Source organism: Aquarana catesbeiana, linkage group LG07, assembly GCF_042186555.1.
Source record: "Aquarana catesbeiana isolate 2022-GZ linkage group LG07, ASM4218655v1, whole genome shotgun sequence".
Classification (NCBI taxonomy): domain Eukaryota; kingdom Metazoa; phylum Chordata; class Amphibia; order Anura; family Ranidae; genus Aquarana; species Aquarana catesbeiana.
Genome location: NC_133330.1, coordinates 97952099 through 97970092, shown reverse-complemented (window position 1 = coordinate 97970092; position 17994 = coordinate 97952099). Strand labels below are relative to the sequence as shown.

General features: G+C 43.2%; 1 protein-coding gene across 2 annotated transcripts in view; it reads left to right on the top strand.

The window, feature by feature from the left end:
• Nucleotides 1-17512, top strand: part of CBY1 (chibby 1, beta catenin antagonist) — a 28181-nt gene extending 10669 nt beyond the window's left edge. For both annotated transcript variants that reach the window (XM_073592525.1, XM_073592526.1), the window contains exons 3-5: nucleotides 4368-4473; nucleotides 13583-13695; nucleotides 14612-17512. In XM_073592525.1, the coding sequence (XP_073448626.1) occupies nucleotides 4368-4473; nucleotides 13583-13695; nucleotides 14612-14692 (300 nt within the window). In that variant the 3' untranslated portion in view covers nucleotides 14693-17512. The remainder of the gene's footprint in view (nucleotides 1-4367; nucleotides 4474-13582; nucleotides 13696-14611) is intronic.
• Nucleotides 17513-17994: the final 482 nt, after the last annotated feature.

The following is a 17994-nucleotide window of genomic DNA, read 5'->3' as shown; positions in this document are numbered from 1 at the left end:
GTGTGGTATTGACATCAGTCATTATTCTGTAGGCATATATAAATAAAGAATAGTAACTCAGTCCACAAGGTTACTATATACATGAACTTTGGTAAATATTATTGCTTTGGAAGATCAAAGAAAACTTTAAAAACCCTGGCTACATTTTTGATCAAAGTGGCTTTAAAAGTACCTCTCTTTAAAGTCTGCATGTAAACGTGAAGAGAGGTATACAGTACATAAAGGCATTTCAATTAAAAAAAGGGAATTGATATACTGAATGCTACCAGTATATGTATTAACCACTTACTGTTATTTATATCATTATAATATATATATATTTTCATGCTAGTGGTCCTTAAGGCCCCATTCACACCTAAGCGATTGCCTGCTTGAAGCTCTAAAACGCTCAGCAAGGCAAATCTCATTAATTTCAATGGCCCCTGTTCACATCTGAGTGTTCTGTCGCCTGTAGCAAAATGCATGTCGCTCAAAAAGTACATGGGCTTCAGACTGGAGACAGATTGGCCCCCTTGGACTTCTATGGGAATGCCTGAAACTGTGCGACATGAGTATTTTACGAGCATTTTGTTGCTCGTTTTCTTCTAAAACAGCTTTCCACCCCTAATTTCCTCCACCTCTCCTACCCCTAGTGCTTTCTATTGGTTAAACAAAAACATCTGAAGATGTAAAAAGCCTGAAAATTTCTCCGCTCCGGTATGAATACAGTCTAAAGAAGAATTTCAACACTTTTAAAAATGTGCTGCCTTATAAGGGTTAAGTCCAACGAGGTTCATGCCTTTTTTATTTACTATTTACATTCTTAATGCCTGTAGTACAGCTTTTGCTATTCTTCTGCAGAATGTAAGAGCAGACAGTAAAAAAAAAACTGTGTACAGTCCCCCCTCCCCAAATCCATACCCGACCCTTAGCCAAGCATGCACCCTAGTAGGCCAGGAAAAGGGGGGAAAACCACTTGGCTCCATGCTGCCCTGGCACAAATTCTCTCTCGCATTGGTCCCAGAAAAAAGAAAGGTATCAGGGTTTCTACTCAAACAAACATGTTTACAGTCCACACAGCAAAAAAACAGACATTCATTCACTACATTCTGGATATAAAGACACTCAATGTCTTCCTTTTGAGCACCAAAATTTTACCTTTTTGAGTGCGGATTTTTTTCTGGCAGACTGCATCCTTTTTCGTTATTGCAGAGGGTTCAGGTTAGGGACTGGTTGCCATTCATTGCAATGTTGCTAGGTGGCTGAGGCAGCTCGTCATTTAATCCTATAGGATTAAAGCTGGCCTTGGATTGAGCAAAACGTGTCTGATTCAGCAGGGACCGGCTGAATTAAGATTGTGTGGCTGTCCCCACTCAACAGAAGTTGATCATTTGATCGACTTCTGTCACAGGAACATGGTGGGAAATGTTTTTTGATCAGTGGCGGCAGCCACTGATCAGTGTGCTGTGAGAGCGGTGGGTACAGCTGTCAGAATACAATATCACAGCAGGGGGAGCCCATCCACACAAATGAGGTGCCAGCTGGCAGAACAGAAAGTATTTCTTGTCAAGGTGCAATCCTCTGATTTAATGAGTGACTATTGGGCCTTTCAACATCCAGCACATGTTTCTCAGATTTGCAAGGCTGCCACCTGGTCTTTTGTTAACACATTTGCTAGGTTTTAGCAGGTAGATGTTTAAACCTCCTTAGATGCCACCTTGCTGTAAGGTCTTTTAGGCAACCTTTTGAGCTGTAGGCTCCCCAATTCTTTAAGGGACACAATCCATAAGACAGACACCCCTCTGTCTTATGATCTACTCCTAATACTATTTTTCACAAAACTGGAGCATGATAGGGGTGGGACTAACAGTTTTGTTGCTATTGTCCAATCCCCTGTAGGCAGCACCCTCTTGTGTCCCTTAATGGATATTACTGAGTACAAAAGTCCTTTTTTTTTTTTTTTTTTTTTTTATTACATTTCAAAATTAAATTCCGATAAATGGTAAAATTACATTATACTGTGTATTAAATATGGCTGCATGTGTTAATTGTTAGCATGTATTCATTTCTACAGTAGTCAGTTCCAAACAAAATGTGTCTGTAAACTGTGCTCCTGTTTTACAGTTATTTCAGTTTTTAGATATAAAAACAAACTGCAGCACAATAAAGGGGGGAAAAGGGTTTAAATAGCTAGCTAGACTGACCAGCGTAAATCCAGAAAAATCCACAATAAAAGAAACTCTTCACTCTGCACTTCCAATGACAGAATGTACTGTTTCCTTTACTAAATCAGTGTTTCAATAACAATGTATGAATAACCCCAGCTACAGTGTATCCACTTAAGTTGGAGAGCATTAGGCCCTGTCAGAGTTTCAGCCACTGATTTCCTGACAGTTGTGCGGCTTAGATGAGTGGCTCTGAGTGACATCAATAGGTTCCCAGTAGCACCAACCAACAATTACAACAGTACCAACAATTGTTTTCAAGGAGGGCTGCAGATACATACTGTAGAGCAGAGGCAAGCCACCTTTGAGAAGTGGAGATCTACCTAAGCAACATGGGGGGGGAAAGATATCTAGCAAGGCCCCAATGAAAAGAATGGCATAAAGAAAGTGTATACAAATAAACAAATGTCACTGTAAAAAAAACAAAACAAAAAAAGGAAAAACGAATCTATTTTCAGCCTGCCCCGGTCATGAGATCTTCCCTGTGTCAGCCAGCAGCAGCTGCAGAGAAGACAGCGCTTGACAACGGCTGGTAAAACCTGGAGCAATGATATCACCCATAGGTTCCCATGTCCCAGCTGTTATTGGTCCTTCTTCCTCTCCCCTGCATACGCCACGGGCTCACACAGGTGAGATAACATGACCAGATTGGAGCGGCCTAAAAATAGGTTAAACATATTTGTTAAGAGGGGAAGGGGCATTTTTAAGTCTAGTTAGGTTTAAGCTGGAATTCTGCATTAAAAAAAGCACTTTATGACCGGCTAATGTACATTTAGTTTGCGGGTTTAAAGGGGTATACCCCAGCTACAGGCTGCCTTTTCAGGCAGGCAATGCTGTTTTTTGTAAAAGCAATCCTAGTGGCTAATTAGCTGCTGGAATGCTTTTACAGGCAGTGGAAGGGTGTCCCTCCCCTTCTCGCCACTCTCCGGTGCACTGATGATCAGTAGTAGTGTTATTTCAAACTATTCTCCGTATTGGTGGGCAGTGGCAGTAATTAACCCCTTTGTGCTGCATTAGTGGAACCAGTGTCAGTGTTAATTACTCCTTTATGTTGCATTAGTGGTCAGTGGCAGTGTTTAATAACCCCTTCATGCTGCAGCATAAAAAGGGGTTAATTAACACTGACACTGGTGCCACTTATGCAGCATGAAGGGGTTAATATGCTGCTATTGGTCACTGATGCATTAATTACCAGTCGCAGTTAATTAATGCTTTTGTGCTGCATTAGTGGCACCAGTGTCCGTGTTAATTAACAATTAACCCCTTTATGCTGCAGCATGAAGGGGTTTATTAAACACTGCCATTGACCACTAATTCAGAATAAAGGGGTAATTAACACTGACACATGCCGCCATTAACCCCTTCACTGCCCCCCCACCCCCCCACTCCTCACTCTAAAAAACTTGTTACTTGCATTTACAGTGCTTGTGCCAGCGCCACGCTGTCTTCCTCTCCTGTCCTCTGACATCCATTCAGAGGCTGGGACTAGAAATCATCTGTCGGGTGGAGATCACTCCGCTTGACAGAATTTATTACTGTCCACACTAGTGCCGAGTGCAAGAGCGTACTGGCACCCCACTGCAGCTCTGCGTGTGGGATGTGATCGGGGCAGCTGCTCAGCTGTTCTATCTACATTCGGCAGGTGCAATCAGGATGTCGGGTCACGATCTACCTGTCAGATCAACAGGTAGATTGAGATTGATGGGTTGCCGACCTCCGCTGTAGAGCGTTCCAAAAAATGTAAGAAAAAAGAAAAAAGTACAACATATGGAGCGCTCTGTGTATCCACATCTCCCGTTTAAACATTGTCGGTACAATTGAAATGTGTCTGAAGTTATGCTGGGAACCTAGGGATTTCACTTAAAGCAGCTCTAAATAATCAATGACTTCACACACCTAAACCGCCATTCTGTCAGAAAGTCGGTGCCCATGATTCCGACAGGGATCAGTGGTCTCTCCCTCTCAGCCATATTACTTTAACATAGAGCATGCTGTGGAGAGAACAAGACTGTCAGTATGAATCGTTCATACAGGAATCTACTGAAATGAACGAGTGACACTGGACTCTAATATTACCAGCTGTGCAGTTTAGGTATATTTCAGTTTTTACCGGTCTTCTGGTCTACTTTTATTCTTCTTCCCCTTTTTTTTTTTGTCTTCTAGCTGGATCGAACAACCAAAGAAGTAGAACTGGGTCTAGATTATGGTTCTCCAAGTATCAGCATTGCAGGCCAAAGTTTAAAATTTGAAAATGGACAATGGATAGCTGGTAAGCGATTTTATTTGCAGACTAGCATGAAAATTGGAGTTTGTTATGATTCTTCAAAACAATATAGTAAGTTAGATATTTTCCATAAAGACTACATTACAAAGGTAGCATTTTGACTACGTTGTAAAAGAACCGTGATATAAATACAATTAAGAGTATCTATAGTCAAAATGTAAAATCAAATATTTCTTTCTAAATTAATTTTCAATTATTTCTAGCCTACTCTAAAAATCTGGATGATCTTGAAGTTTTTAAACTTACTTTGTTAAGATCCCCACACATTTACTTTTTTTTTTTTTTGGTCTTTATTTAAGAAGTTATGGTACACAATACAGAAAAGGAATACAGTAGGAAAACAATACAGGAAAAGGAAAACAATACAGTAGTCACAATTAGAGCTGTACATGTCTTATAGGAGGAGCAGTTACATCACATACGGTAGTATCTATTTGTGCATAATGTCAGCATTAGGAGGTGGAGAGGAGAAGGGGAGGGACAAGGAAGGAGATGGGTAGAGGAGGATTGGATGGGAAAGAATAGGGGATAGAATAGGGGATTAGGGATAGAAAAAAAAGGGGGACTGGGGGGGCACCAGCACAGTGTAGGAAACCACAGACAGATAGCAGAAATGTGCTAGGTTACATTCAATGTAGATCGCAACCAGGTTCAGTCCAAGGCTGCCATACCCTCATACATAGGAAGGACAGCATTAACAGAATTTTCCCACGCCCCCACTGTTGGAGGCCTGGTAGAAATCCACTTTAATAAAATCTCTTTTTTAGCATAGAAGAGCAACAGCGAGACTAGCAACTTGGTATATCTAGGTCTCTAGTCATCATCGTGTATGCCCAGTAAGGCTAATTCAGGTGTTAAGGTTATTTCAAGTTGTAGACGAGCATTAATTCCCTCCATAATGGCAGACCAATATAGTGATAGTTTAGGGTAGGCCCAAAACATGTGGATGTAGGAGCTATCAGGAGAGTGGCAACGCGGGCAGTACGGGGACCTCTCCGGATATATTCTGTGCATCCTCTGAGGCGTGAGGTACACCCTATGGAAGAATTTTGTTTGTACTAATTTATCCCTAGAAGGTATCAGTAGTCTAAAACCGTCCTCAAAACTGTCTTCCCATGATTGTCTGTCTAGTGTCGGGATGTCAGCCTCCTATCGATTCCAGAGTATGTCCATCTTTGGGGAGTCTTTCCTAATTCGAGTTAGGTATATTGCAGACAAAGGCTTGGATAGAGACTCTTGGGCCAGCAAATCCTCCACCGCATCAGATTCAAGATCGAGTGATGTTGGGAATTGTGCCCGGAATGCGTGCCGTAACTGATTAGTATCGGAATATCATCCAACCAGGGAGACCGTACCTGCTAGACAACTCCGAAAGGAACACAGAGACCCTGCCACCACTACATCTTTCAGTATTTTAATGTTATACCGGGCCCATAGTTGCGGGTCAGGGATCGACCTAAGGTGTGGGAATGATGGGTTGCCCCACAGTGGGCAAAAGGGAGACCATTTGCCTGGAGAAACAAACCGTCTCCTGGCTAGACTCCACACCCCAAGAGTAGTCCTGGTAGGGGTCGGCAATAAAGGGTATGGTGAGGCACCTCGATATATAAGGTTACCTAACTCCCTGAGGGAACCCACAACAGTTGCCTCAAGGCAGACAGCAGCATTGGCTCTAGACTGTTCCAACCACCACCTAACCGTTACAAAAATGGCCGCCCTATAGTAGAGTAACAGACTGGGCAAAGCCAGTCCACCACATTCCACCGGTAGCTGCAGGGTCGATCTGGCCAGGCGAGGAGGGGAGCCCTGCCACAGGAAGGAGCCAATGCAGCCATCTATTTCCCTGAAGAAGGATCAGGGTAGCAAAACAGGGCAGTTCCGGAAAAGATAAATAAATTTAGGAAGATAGATCATTTTTATGATGTTAGTTCGTCCTAATAAGTTAAGGGGTAAATTAGCCCATCTAGAGCAGTGGTCCTTTAGGCGTGACACTACAGGCTGAAGATTAAGGCGTTTGAAGGATTGTGGGTCTCGAGTGACTCTAATGCCCAAATATACAAATTCCTCTACCCAACGCAACGCAGATTGAGCCGCAGATTGTCTAGTCTGCGCATCAAGAGGGAACAAGACAGACTTCCCCCAGTTGATCCGAATTCCCTAAAACCTGCCAAATTCATCAAAGGCAGCCAGAGCGGCCTGTAGGGAAGGGCCAGCATCCTGCAAATATAACCGCGTATCATCTGCGTATAGTGAAATTTTCTCCTCCAGAGGGCCAACCCTAAGTCCTTTAATATCTTGAGATTCCCTGACTAAAACTGCCAGGGGCTCCAAGGCCAAAGCAAAAAGGCTGGGTGATAGCGGGCAACCCTGTCGGGTCCCCCTCTGCAGGAGAAAAAAATCTGAAACAATATTAACCCGAATCCTTGTCCTAGGAGCTTTATACAATAACCCCAGCCAATGTAGAAACTTAGGTCCCACGCCGAATCTACGCAACACCGCCCACAGGTACTCCCACTCAACAGAATCAAAAGCCTTCTCCGCATCCAGAGAGGCTAGTGCCTACATTCTGATGGGAGATGGCTAAATTTAGAAACAGGCGCCTGATATTAATATCCGTGCCCTTACCCGGCATGAACCCAGTCTGGTCTACATGCACGAGGTCCTCCATCACCCCACTAAGCCTACGAGCTAGAATTTTTGCCAAAAACTTGGCATCCGCATTAATTAAGGAAATAGGCCGGTAGGAGGCACACTCTTCAGGGTCCTTACCGGGTTTGGGCACCAAGACCACTATCGCCTCGGACCAGGACTCTGGAAAGGAGTCCAAGTCAGAGGATTGATGCAGTAGTGAAGTTAATCTCGGGGCCAGAAAATCCTGATAAACCGAATAAAATTCAATAGGAATTCCATCGGGTCCTGGAGATTTGCCCGACTGCATAGATCCTAGTGCCTCCTGCACCTCCTCAAGGGAGACATCTCTATCCAAATCTTCTCTCTTGTCAACGCAGGAAGTGGGATCTGGTCAAGGTATTGCGCAAGCTCGGGGGCACGAAAGTCTGCTCTAGAGGAGTATAGGGTCTGGTAAAAGTCTAAGAATCTAGCACTGATATCAACCGGGGCTGTCAGCAAATGGCCATCTAAATCCTTTACCCTACCAATATGAGTCACCATATATTGACCCTTTGCCAACCAAGCCAACAGTCTCCCATTCTTATCCCCGAATTCAAATACCCTCTGAGCACTATCAAGCATATCCTTCTTGGTGAGTTCAATTCTAAACAGGGACAATTCCCTCAGAATATCTTGCCAGGGCACATAAGTTCCCTGATTGGGAGACCATACATATTCAGCCTCTTTAACCCGTGCTTGTTCTTCCAACTGCCTCAGAGACTGTGCAGATTGCCTCTTTTTTGCGGCTATGCGAGCTTGTACGTGCTCCTAATCCATGATTTAAGGGCATCCCAAACCACTAGAGGTCCAGCAGAGCCTGCCATCCAGAAGTTACACAGCGCCTCTGGCATCTCCTCTTGAATATCTGGGTCCATGATCCAGTATTTTGGACAGCCTCCATACACCCACACCCACCACCTCTGAGAGCCTCAATGTGACAGACACCGGAGCATGGTCCGAAATTCCTCGTGAGAGGATCTCAGAGGAGACCACTCTACGCAGCAAAGCCGAGGAGGCAAAAGCCAGGCCGATACGGGACAGGGTCCGGTATGTGGTAGAGAGGCAAGTAAATTCCCTATCAGAGGGGTGGAAATGACGCCAAACGTCAATCATGTGGAAGGTGGAGGCCCAGTGGGTCAAACCCAGCGGCTGTGAACCGGAAGCATGCAGTCTGTCCAACCCTGGGGAGGGGGCCATATTAAAGTCACCAATGAATAATACGTTCTCTACATTATAAAGTGTAACCTGCTGCATCAGTACATGGAGCACATCTATATCGGCTGGGGGGGAAGGTAGATGCCCACCACCACAATAGGTACCTCCGAAATCCGAGCACGTAGGAGCACATATCTCCCCCCCCCCCCCCCCCGGGTCGAGCTTAACATCCAGGAGCTGAAAAGGCAGGGATTTGTGCACTAAAACACTGACCCCCCTGGGATAACTGGAATAGGTTGCATGGTAGTGAGCTCCCACCCAGGCCCGTTTTAAGCTCATGACTCGGGAGCCCATTAGATGTGTCTAGCTAAGAATACACACCTGTGGACGGATCTTCCGCAAACAATTAATTACTAGTGAGCGCTTTATAGCAGAATTAAGACCCCTCACATTCCATGTCACTACTAAGCATTCAGCCATAGGGGGAGGAAGCAAAGAATCTTAACAGGTTTGTAACCGGTGGTGTCATGCGCCATAACAGCCATAGGAGATATTCCGCGACCTCCACCAAGTCCCAAACCTGCAGACATGTATTTAAGTGAGCCGTACCATAGAGAACAGTGAAGCAATCAACCAACATTTTAAGTAAAAGACCAACATTACTTGTGTAACACGTGTTAAACCAAAACGCCCAACATAGGTTAGCAAGTGCTAACTCCCCCCACCCCGTGCACCTCGGAACAGTGAGGAACACCTGGATCCCAAAAAACCCATAGTCAACTGACTATAACTATCTAGTTAGGGTTGCACGACCGAAAGCAATGGATTTACATTCCCAATGTCAAAACGACCAAGTGCGAGTATGAATAGGAAAATTCCCTGAGCTTGGAGTAGCACAACTGAGAAAAATTATAAAGTCAAAAAGAAAAAGAAACTGACAATCACCTGCCTCGGCAGGGGAACATACTTATTGCTCTGTTGCAACTTAGAACCAGTCATATATAGAAAGATACCCTTTTGTACATTTCCAGGAAGGGCAGTTCAGGATGAAACAGTGAACACAGCCCCTGTTCAGTGAGCCCTAACTGAAATGCAGGGGAAAGTAAACCTCCCTTCTTCTTGGTGTGTTCAGAGGTTGTGCAGATATGAAGCATGGTGGATTATGTTCATCCTGTATATTTCCTCAAAACCTGCATCCATGTTATCAGAGCTTACAAGTCAAAAGAAGGGCACAAAAATGGAAGAGTCACTGGGTAATACCTATCTCAGATCAGCAAATAGCACTGCCAACCGCAGCAACAAAACGCCAACAATGACAGGTGAGTCGCCCCGACATCTTATGGAGGTAGAGTTTCCAACCAGGCAGCCACATCCTTAGGGTTGGTAAAGAAGCGGATCGTCTCGCCGTCCACCACTCGGAGCTTTGCAGGAAACAATATGCTGTACTTAACTCCTCTTTTCCTCAGACCGATCTTGACTGCATCAAAAGAGCGGCGCTGCCGCTGGGTCTCCATGATATAGTCCGGAAACAAGAGGAGCTTGACATTATGGTAGGGAAGCTCACCTGCAGCACGGAAGGCCCTTAATAGCTCATCTCTGTCCCGAAAATTCAGTAACCGGAGGATGAAGGTGCGTGGGGGGGACCCCTCCGGGCCCGGTCTTGGGGGGACACGGTGCGCTCTCTCGACTGCAAAGTAAGGGGAGAGCTGTGCAGAGGGCAGCAGCGAGCGCAGCAGGTCCTCCGTGAATAGGGCCGGTGATTTCCCCTCAGGTAGACCCACAATCCGCAGGTTGTTACGTCTACTGCGGTTCTCCGCGTCCTCAGCTCTGTATTCAAGGGCCCTGACCTTTGTTTGCAGTGTACGGATAGAGGCAGCATGGTCTGTCACCGTATCCTCCACCGACCCCACACGCTGCTCAGCCTCCGACACTCTGGATCTGATTTTATCAATGTCCTGCCTTAGTAATCCCACATCCAATTGAACTTCTTCTATTTTGGAAGCCAAGGCAGATTGGCAAGGAGTGACAGCTGCCTGGCAAGAAGTAATGGCAGCCATAAGCTCAGGTAACCCTGTAGGTCCGCCTCGTGGTCTGTTTGCGACGCCATGTTGGAATGGCGCGCAGGAGGGACCGGAGAGCAGGAGAGCGGACCGCTATCCTGAGGAATGTTCGGGGGAAATTTCAGTCTCTTACCCCGCTTTTGGATGCCGGGAGTTCTGGAAGGCATCCAGACCCAAGGGAGACCCACCGGGAAGCACTATGTCAGTGTACGGATGAAGGATTCAGCTATACTCCAGGAGCTCTCAGGGATCACGTCTGCTCAGTCTGGCACACATTTACTTACTTGAGTTCTGTGACACATGGTCACTTTGCCTGAGTAGGTACCTCTTATATACAGAGCCTTCCTTCTGAACTAGGAGGTGCTGAAACAAGGCGTTTCAGGAGGTAGTAAAGCAGTCGATGCTTTCAGGCAGCAAAGCACCGTGGGATATGTAGCCCTTAAAGATTGAAAGTTGAAGAGGAGAAGCTGCAAAGCATGCAGGGAATCCATAAAGTTGATGAAAAAGATGGCCAGCATACAAGCAGTACTCATAAATGATTTTTCAAGAAAGCTTATTTTGAATTTTCAAACCTAGCTAACATTGCTATTACAATGCTGATAGTATAAAATGAAAGTGTATGCTGTGACCATAGATTTCCTTTAAGTGTATTTAAATTGAAAAAAATAAAATATAAAATAAAAGATTTGCATTGTATTCAATGTGTAGGATTGTAAAAAGTACAGAAATAGTTAAAGTGGTGTTCCGACCGAAATTATACTTTTTAAATAAAAATACCCCTATAATACACGAGCTTAATGTATTCTAGTAAAGTTAGTCTGTAAACTAAGGTCTGTTTTGTTAGTTTATAGCAGTAGTTTGTTATTTTATAAACTTACAGCAGGCTGTGGCCATCTTAAGTGTGGGCATCTGAAGCCAGACTGTATTTCTTCCTGGATCACAAGCAGTGTAATAGGTTTCAGGTCAGGTTTCCATAGCAACGGCAGTGTCAGAGGAAGTTGCCGCCCCTTCCCAGAAGGCATTGCAAACAGGAAATGATGCAATGGGCCACGGCCAGGGAGGAGGAAGTGAAAAATGAATACAGTAGATATACAGTAGGTGCTGAGAAAAATTTTAAAATATCCAATTCGTTTACAGTGCACAGTTTAGTGAGGGATGCTGAAGAGTTGTAAAAGTGGGTGGAACTCCACTTTAAGTGCTGGGGTTTTGAACAGTTTGAATATCTATTGGCTAAAGGCAATCACATTTTGGTCAATGTTTTAAAATGATTGTGAGATACGTAAATTTAAATCGTAAAGCTCAACTCTGGGAATTACAAAAAATGTACCTCTGTACAACCACCCTGTTGGATTTTCCCCAATGGATCAGCGCTGCAGGCTGCTGGTTGAACAAAAAAACTGACTCGTCTATCAGTTATTTCTTGCTCCAACAGGCTCCCTCTATGTGTGGCACTGGTCCCCCAAAGCCTCTTCTATAAGGTGTTGTGGTCACACAATTATATTATCATGTACAATGCAGGACCCGTAGCCCTGAAGTGTACGTGGGGGCCTGCACAAGCCAGTGTCCTATTGTAATTGAATGTTATTAAAAATTACCTTTCCTTTTCAATCTGCAGCGCTGTAGTTTTTTATAAATTGCAATGTAATTTTTTTTTTTTTCCTTTCTTTCTTTCTCTCTTTCTTTTTTTGTATACAGATGGTGTACAGAACACCCTTGAAACTTTATCTAGCACACAGCAGCGCTTTAGTAATTCACATACTATTACCCCTGAAAATGTAATTTGCTGCTTGTGTGATTGATGTACTGATTTCCCCATAATTCTGCACTAAGATCAGATTTTATGGCATCCCGTACATCCTGCACTACTTTGGTCCGACTTTGATCCTACTTCAGCCCATTGAATATCATTGAAGTTGTATCATCGTCTTAACTGATCTGACTTTGGAATGCGACTTGTGCTCTGTGTGTGTATCTTGAAGGGGAACCCCACGCCAAAAAAAAAAAAAAAAAACGGCATAGAGTTTCCCCTCCAACACCATACCAGACCGAAGGGTATGGATTTTAAGGGGAATCCCCATGCCAAAAAAAGGGGGGGTTCCCCCAAAATCCATACCAGTCCCTTAACATACCAGCCCTGCGCTCCCCTACACCAAAGCATCTTGCCCCCATGTTGATGGGGACAAGGGCCTCTCCCCGACAACCCTGGCCGGTGGTTGTCGGGGTCTGCGGGTGGGGAGCTTATCGGAATCTGAAAGCCCCCTTTAGCAAGCAAGGGGGCCTCCAGATCCTGACAAACCCCCCCCCCCCACACACACACACACACCCTATGTGAATGAGTATGGGGTACCCATTCACCAAAAAAAAATGTCAAAAATATAAACATTACACAGGTTTTTGACAAACTAATTTATTAAAGCAGCTCCGGCGTCTCTTCTCCTTCTGATTTCTTCTCCCCTCTGGAAATGTCTTCATCCTCCCGGTTCTTCTCCCTCTGCTGATATCTTCCTCTGGTTCTTCTTTCACTGCCGGTTCTCTCCTCTGCTGTCTTCTCCCTCTGCCGGTCCTCTTCTCTCCTCTGCTGTCTTCTCCCTCTGCCGGTTCTCTTCTCTCCTCTGCTGTCTTCTCCCTCTGCCGGTTCTCTTCTCTCCTCTGCTGTCTTCTCCCTCTGCCGGTTCTCTTCTCTCCTCTGCTGTCTTCTCCCTCTGCCGGTTCTCTTCTCTCCTCTGCTGTCTTCTCTCTCTGATGGTTCTCTTCTCTCCTCTGCTGTCGTAATCTGTTCTTCCTCCGATCTTCTCCCGACTCTCTCTCCCACTGTATTGCTAGGTCCGTTGTGTGCCATAACTTAGCCATGGGGCGTGGCCACCTGGTGACATCATTCGGAGGCCCCGCCCCATGTAACGTCACTATGCATCGGGCGGTGACGTCACAAGGGGGGCCTCCAGATGATGTCACCGGGTGGCCAAACCCATGGCTATATAAGTAATGGCTTACGACAGCATTACAGCAGGAGTGAGCGTCAGGAGAAGATCGGAGGAAGAACAGAGGGAGAAGACAGCTGAGAAAAAGTGCCCGGTATTGAAGTAGTTAAGAGTACAAGACCATGAAGTTGATAGATTATACATGCAGTTTACACTGTTTTCTAGAATTTACTTTCTCCCTGCTGATTAGCTTTGTTCTCTTTTTAGTCTTCTAATATATTCTTATTACAGAATCGGGTGGAACTGGGTCGCAGAAAGAACTCCAACGTCTTCGAAAAAGAAATCTACAGCTGGAGGAAGAAAATAACTTGCTTCGCCTGAAAGTAGACATCTTACTAGACATGGTAAGAGACCGAAAAAAAACCTAAAACATATTTTACATATGTTAGTTCATTTTCCATATCAGACATCTGACCAGTGAATTCACCCACAATTTCAAGGATATGAAGTGCAAAAAATGGTCCTTCTTGCCTTTTACCCTAAGTTTATTTTTGTCCCTGAGGACATGCTTGGCAGGAACTTGGTGTTGTGCTAGTTGTATTCCAGAATGTAGGAAGTGCACTCCTTGCAGTCTTATTGGCATAGTGCATATTGAGTGGCTAATGAAAATATTGGATGCCTGAAAAATACATGTTTCTGTAGGAAAACCAGGATTGCAGCACCTTGATACTGCAGAGGAGGCTGTAGAAATTGACTTTGCAGTAGGAGAGTGAGAGAAGTTCCAGTGTGAACTATTAAATTGTAGTGAGCCAGTCTACTGAACATGCATGATCATGCTTCAGAAGGCGAGGGACCTGGGATACTATTTTCAGCCACAGCCTGAGAAGGCAGGAAATTGGGATCTAGCTTTAAAGGGAAACTTTGGAGGCTGCCACTGTGAAATTCACCCTCTGACAAAGGCTTTAGTAATTTCTGATGCAGACACCTGAAACAAGTATGCAAATTACAAGTTCCTACATCAAATCCTAACTTCCTGATCAGTGTGTTTGTTTTCTGGGGCAGCAACTCAGAAAGTTTTGAAGTCAAGAGATGCTAGAGAACTTTTTTTTTTTTTTTTTTTTTTTTTTTTTTTGGAAGGATAATTTGTCATTTCTATCAATTTTTTTTAGAATATATCTGCACAAGCATTTGAGCGTTCACTGCGATTAATTAACCAGATTTTGAAATGCCAATGTTCTGATCCTTGTGACAATGTCTTCATTTGAGAAAAACGTTACATTTCACAGATTATCTATGTGTGTTATGTCTCTTTTCTAACAGCTCTCCGAGACCACTGCAGAATCGCATCTTAAGGAAAAAGAGCTAGAAGAACTGAAAAGCCTGAGTGGGCGAAGAAAATAAGTAATATGCTGAGAAGATGCCCAAGTGATCAAATTGCATTTGCCATCAGTTAATGTCTGTGTAGCTGGCAAATATGGCATAGTGGACCCACTTTTTATCAGCTTTCTGTCTCAAATATCTTTTTTTTTTTTTTATATATAAAGTTTTCTACAGATTGAACTTCATTTGAAAATGCTAGTTTACACTAGATTTTTTTTTTTTTTTTTTAATTATTTTTTAAAAGAAAATATTTAATGTAAGAATTCTATCGTGTCAAATTCATTCAAGTGTAAGTTCAACTTCAGCAATGTTTTCCAAAAAGCCCCCTATGCAATTCCATGTTCCCCGAATATAAAATCCCAGCACTCTTTAAAATGCTTCACCTGCTCCATTCCACATACAGCTGTAAAATAACGATGACCGCTCAAACTCTGGGCTGTTCAAACTGCAAGCATTTGCAGTTGTGAGTTCCCTCCTTCTCTGGCTCAGTTTAGCTGCTACAGCCAGAGAGGAAGAGAGTGCACTACACTTTTTGTAAAATGTTGATGAAGGTGAACTTGTACTTTTAAGTTTGTCAACTATTTTACACTTTTCTACTCCATGAGAAATCGTCAATAGCAAAAATTGCAGGACATGGGACAATTATGGACAGGAAAAGAGTGGCGCAATATTAACACCTCTAAGACGCCACAATACACACTTTTTGCAGCTCCTTCTACATGTACAAGTTCTATGCTCTTGTTCATATGGACAATTGGCATTAGGTTCTGACTCTTCTCCTGTACCCTTCCATGAATGGTAGTGTACTTGGTCAGTCATCCTTTTGGTGGGCCTGCCTTTGCATTGCGTAGGCCCAAGTGTTGGCTACAATCTTTAGGCAGTGCCTGGCTATTCATTTCTATTGCCTTCTTCATACTTTGAATGCAGATCCAATAACATGGGTACTGGATGGTTTTCTGCATGCAGTGCCTGTGCAAACAAGACTGTAGCCTTTTTAGGCCTTTTGTAATCTTGAGGGGGAGGGGGGTTAAATCAGATGTCAGTGTTTATTATAGGCTATACAAAAGTATAAAATACAAACTAACAATAGCCAAACCACCCCACCCCTTTACCCTTCAAATTGATAGCAAACAGGTATAGCGCCATAAACCTGTCCTTTTTATAGAGCATGTAAACCACAGGTAATTCCAATACCTTGTTGTTGAGGACTAACAAGGAAAGTCGCATACAAAAATATATTGCTCTTATACCCATGTGTATGTAAAAATATCAATGTTGAACCCTTGCACTATTTAGGGGAAAATTAAGACTACTGCACCTTTGGTACACCCCCCTAGTCTGATATTTACCACTGCTGTTATTGCAGCGATCCTCACTGTGCAGCCCTGCTCAGCTGCACGTCCTTTCTTCAGAAAGTATCCTCACTTCATACGTTTCACCCTGTGCCTTTGTGCTGTGGCCCTATTCATTCCCATGGGGACCTGTTCTCATTGTAGTCAACAGCAGTCCTGCAGAATACAGCTCTCACCATAGGAATAATTATGGCCACTGAGTGCATTCGTAAGATCATAAAAGAGTGTGGTGGAAGCTCTTTTTGAAGGATGGTGGTGTTGCTGCAAGCAGGGCTGCCTTAAGGACAAAGTTCATATACTTACCCGTATAGTGGCATTTCGGTATTTGCCTGTAAAGTCTTGCTGTACTGTATATCTGCAGCAGAAAAAAATGTGTTTTAATGTTTTACTTTCTGGACAAAATCACTTATTTCATAAGGCAGTACAAACAGTGGTGGTGTGCTACACATAGTTGTCATATTTCCCTTCGCTGTAGTCAGATCACGCTAAATGGGTTATCTTACTTTCCATCTTCTTTGTTCTTTGGATTCCTTTTCGGAATACATTTAACAGAGATTTTTCCACTTGCTTCATTAGACATTGTAGAGCTTAAAAATAAGTTTTTGCATTTGAACATCTGTTGTATGTATAGCTACTCGTATTGTTTCAGTTAAAAAGCAATTTTTTAATTAAAAATACACTGACCCTGATTTCCTAATGGAGTAGTGCTTGTTTGTTTTGCAAAATAGCTTTTCGCTTATCTTGATGAATAAGGCAAAACAAGGTGAGAATTCTCATTACAAAAAATACACGATCATGTACAAGGAATAGGATTTGCATAGGATTGGATGATTGAAGTCAGCACATGACATGTAAATAAAATTTTTTTTTTATTAAATTTTTGTACATGATTGCATATTCTTTGCAAATTGAATTTTTTAAATTTTGTTTTACCTCATTCACAAAAGTAAACAAAAGTTTCTTTTGCAAATAAAAATTAATTTTAAAAAGTTAACATGCCCTACCCTTTTAATAAAGCCCCTCTGTCTGCTTTGGTTATGAAAGTCAAAGTGTCTTTGCAAAGAGCCTCCCTGACCCCCTTATACACACTTTGCCTCTGTTCTTTTAGCGGTCCTTCCTCTGTCTCAGTCTACCCTAAAAGTGTGGTGACCCAGGGAAGAAGTAAAGTCACTCCCTCAGTCATATGACAGTTGTTCTATTGATTGGCTGCTAGTTCCAAGCAGTGCCAGAGGGCAGGAGCTGACTTGCTCCCCCTTGCCCAGAAGTGCTAGGCAGTGTTGCTGCTGAATTCAACGCATAAAGGGTCAGCAAGAGTGCTCAGGCAAGGTGAGCATGGTGAAGGGGGGGGTGTTTGTGGCGACTGTCAATTTGCTGTGCATAGGCAAGGTGACAGAGTCTCCTTGATGTTTACATTTATTTTTTTTAAAAAGTTTCACGTGTCTATGTATTTATTTTCTGTATACTACTTTTAATATAATGATTGGAATAATATTGTCTGTCTTCCTTTTCATTGTTTTTGTCCTTTTTTTTAATGAGATATCATTCTAGTTGCATTTGAGTTGGTTTATGCAGAACACAAATAAGACTATTTTAGCTGTATATTCCTTGCTATTACCATGACCCACCAGCAAAAAAACACTAAAATTTGTTGTTTTTATCTGTAGTAGGGCCAAGAAACAATAGTGCATGTTTGTTTGTTTTTTTGTTTTTTTAATCCTACCTAAAAAAAACAGTGACCCTGACACTAACCTAGCTTAAACTCTAATCTAGCTATTTTTCTTATTTTATTTTTTTCATACACACTACTAAACTAGAGCAAATAAATGGATCTGGTTACTGGATTCATCCACTGTGTGTTATGTACTCCATTTAACACAACATCTCACATTGCACCCATAACAAAGCCTCATCCAGGGGCGAAACATGTTGGGCTGAGGGATTTTTTTTTTTTTTTTGCTTCTGATTTATTAT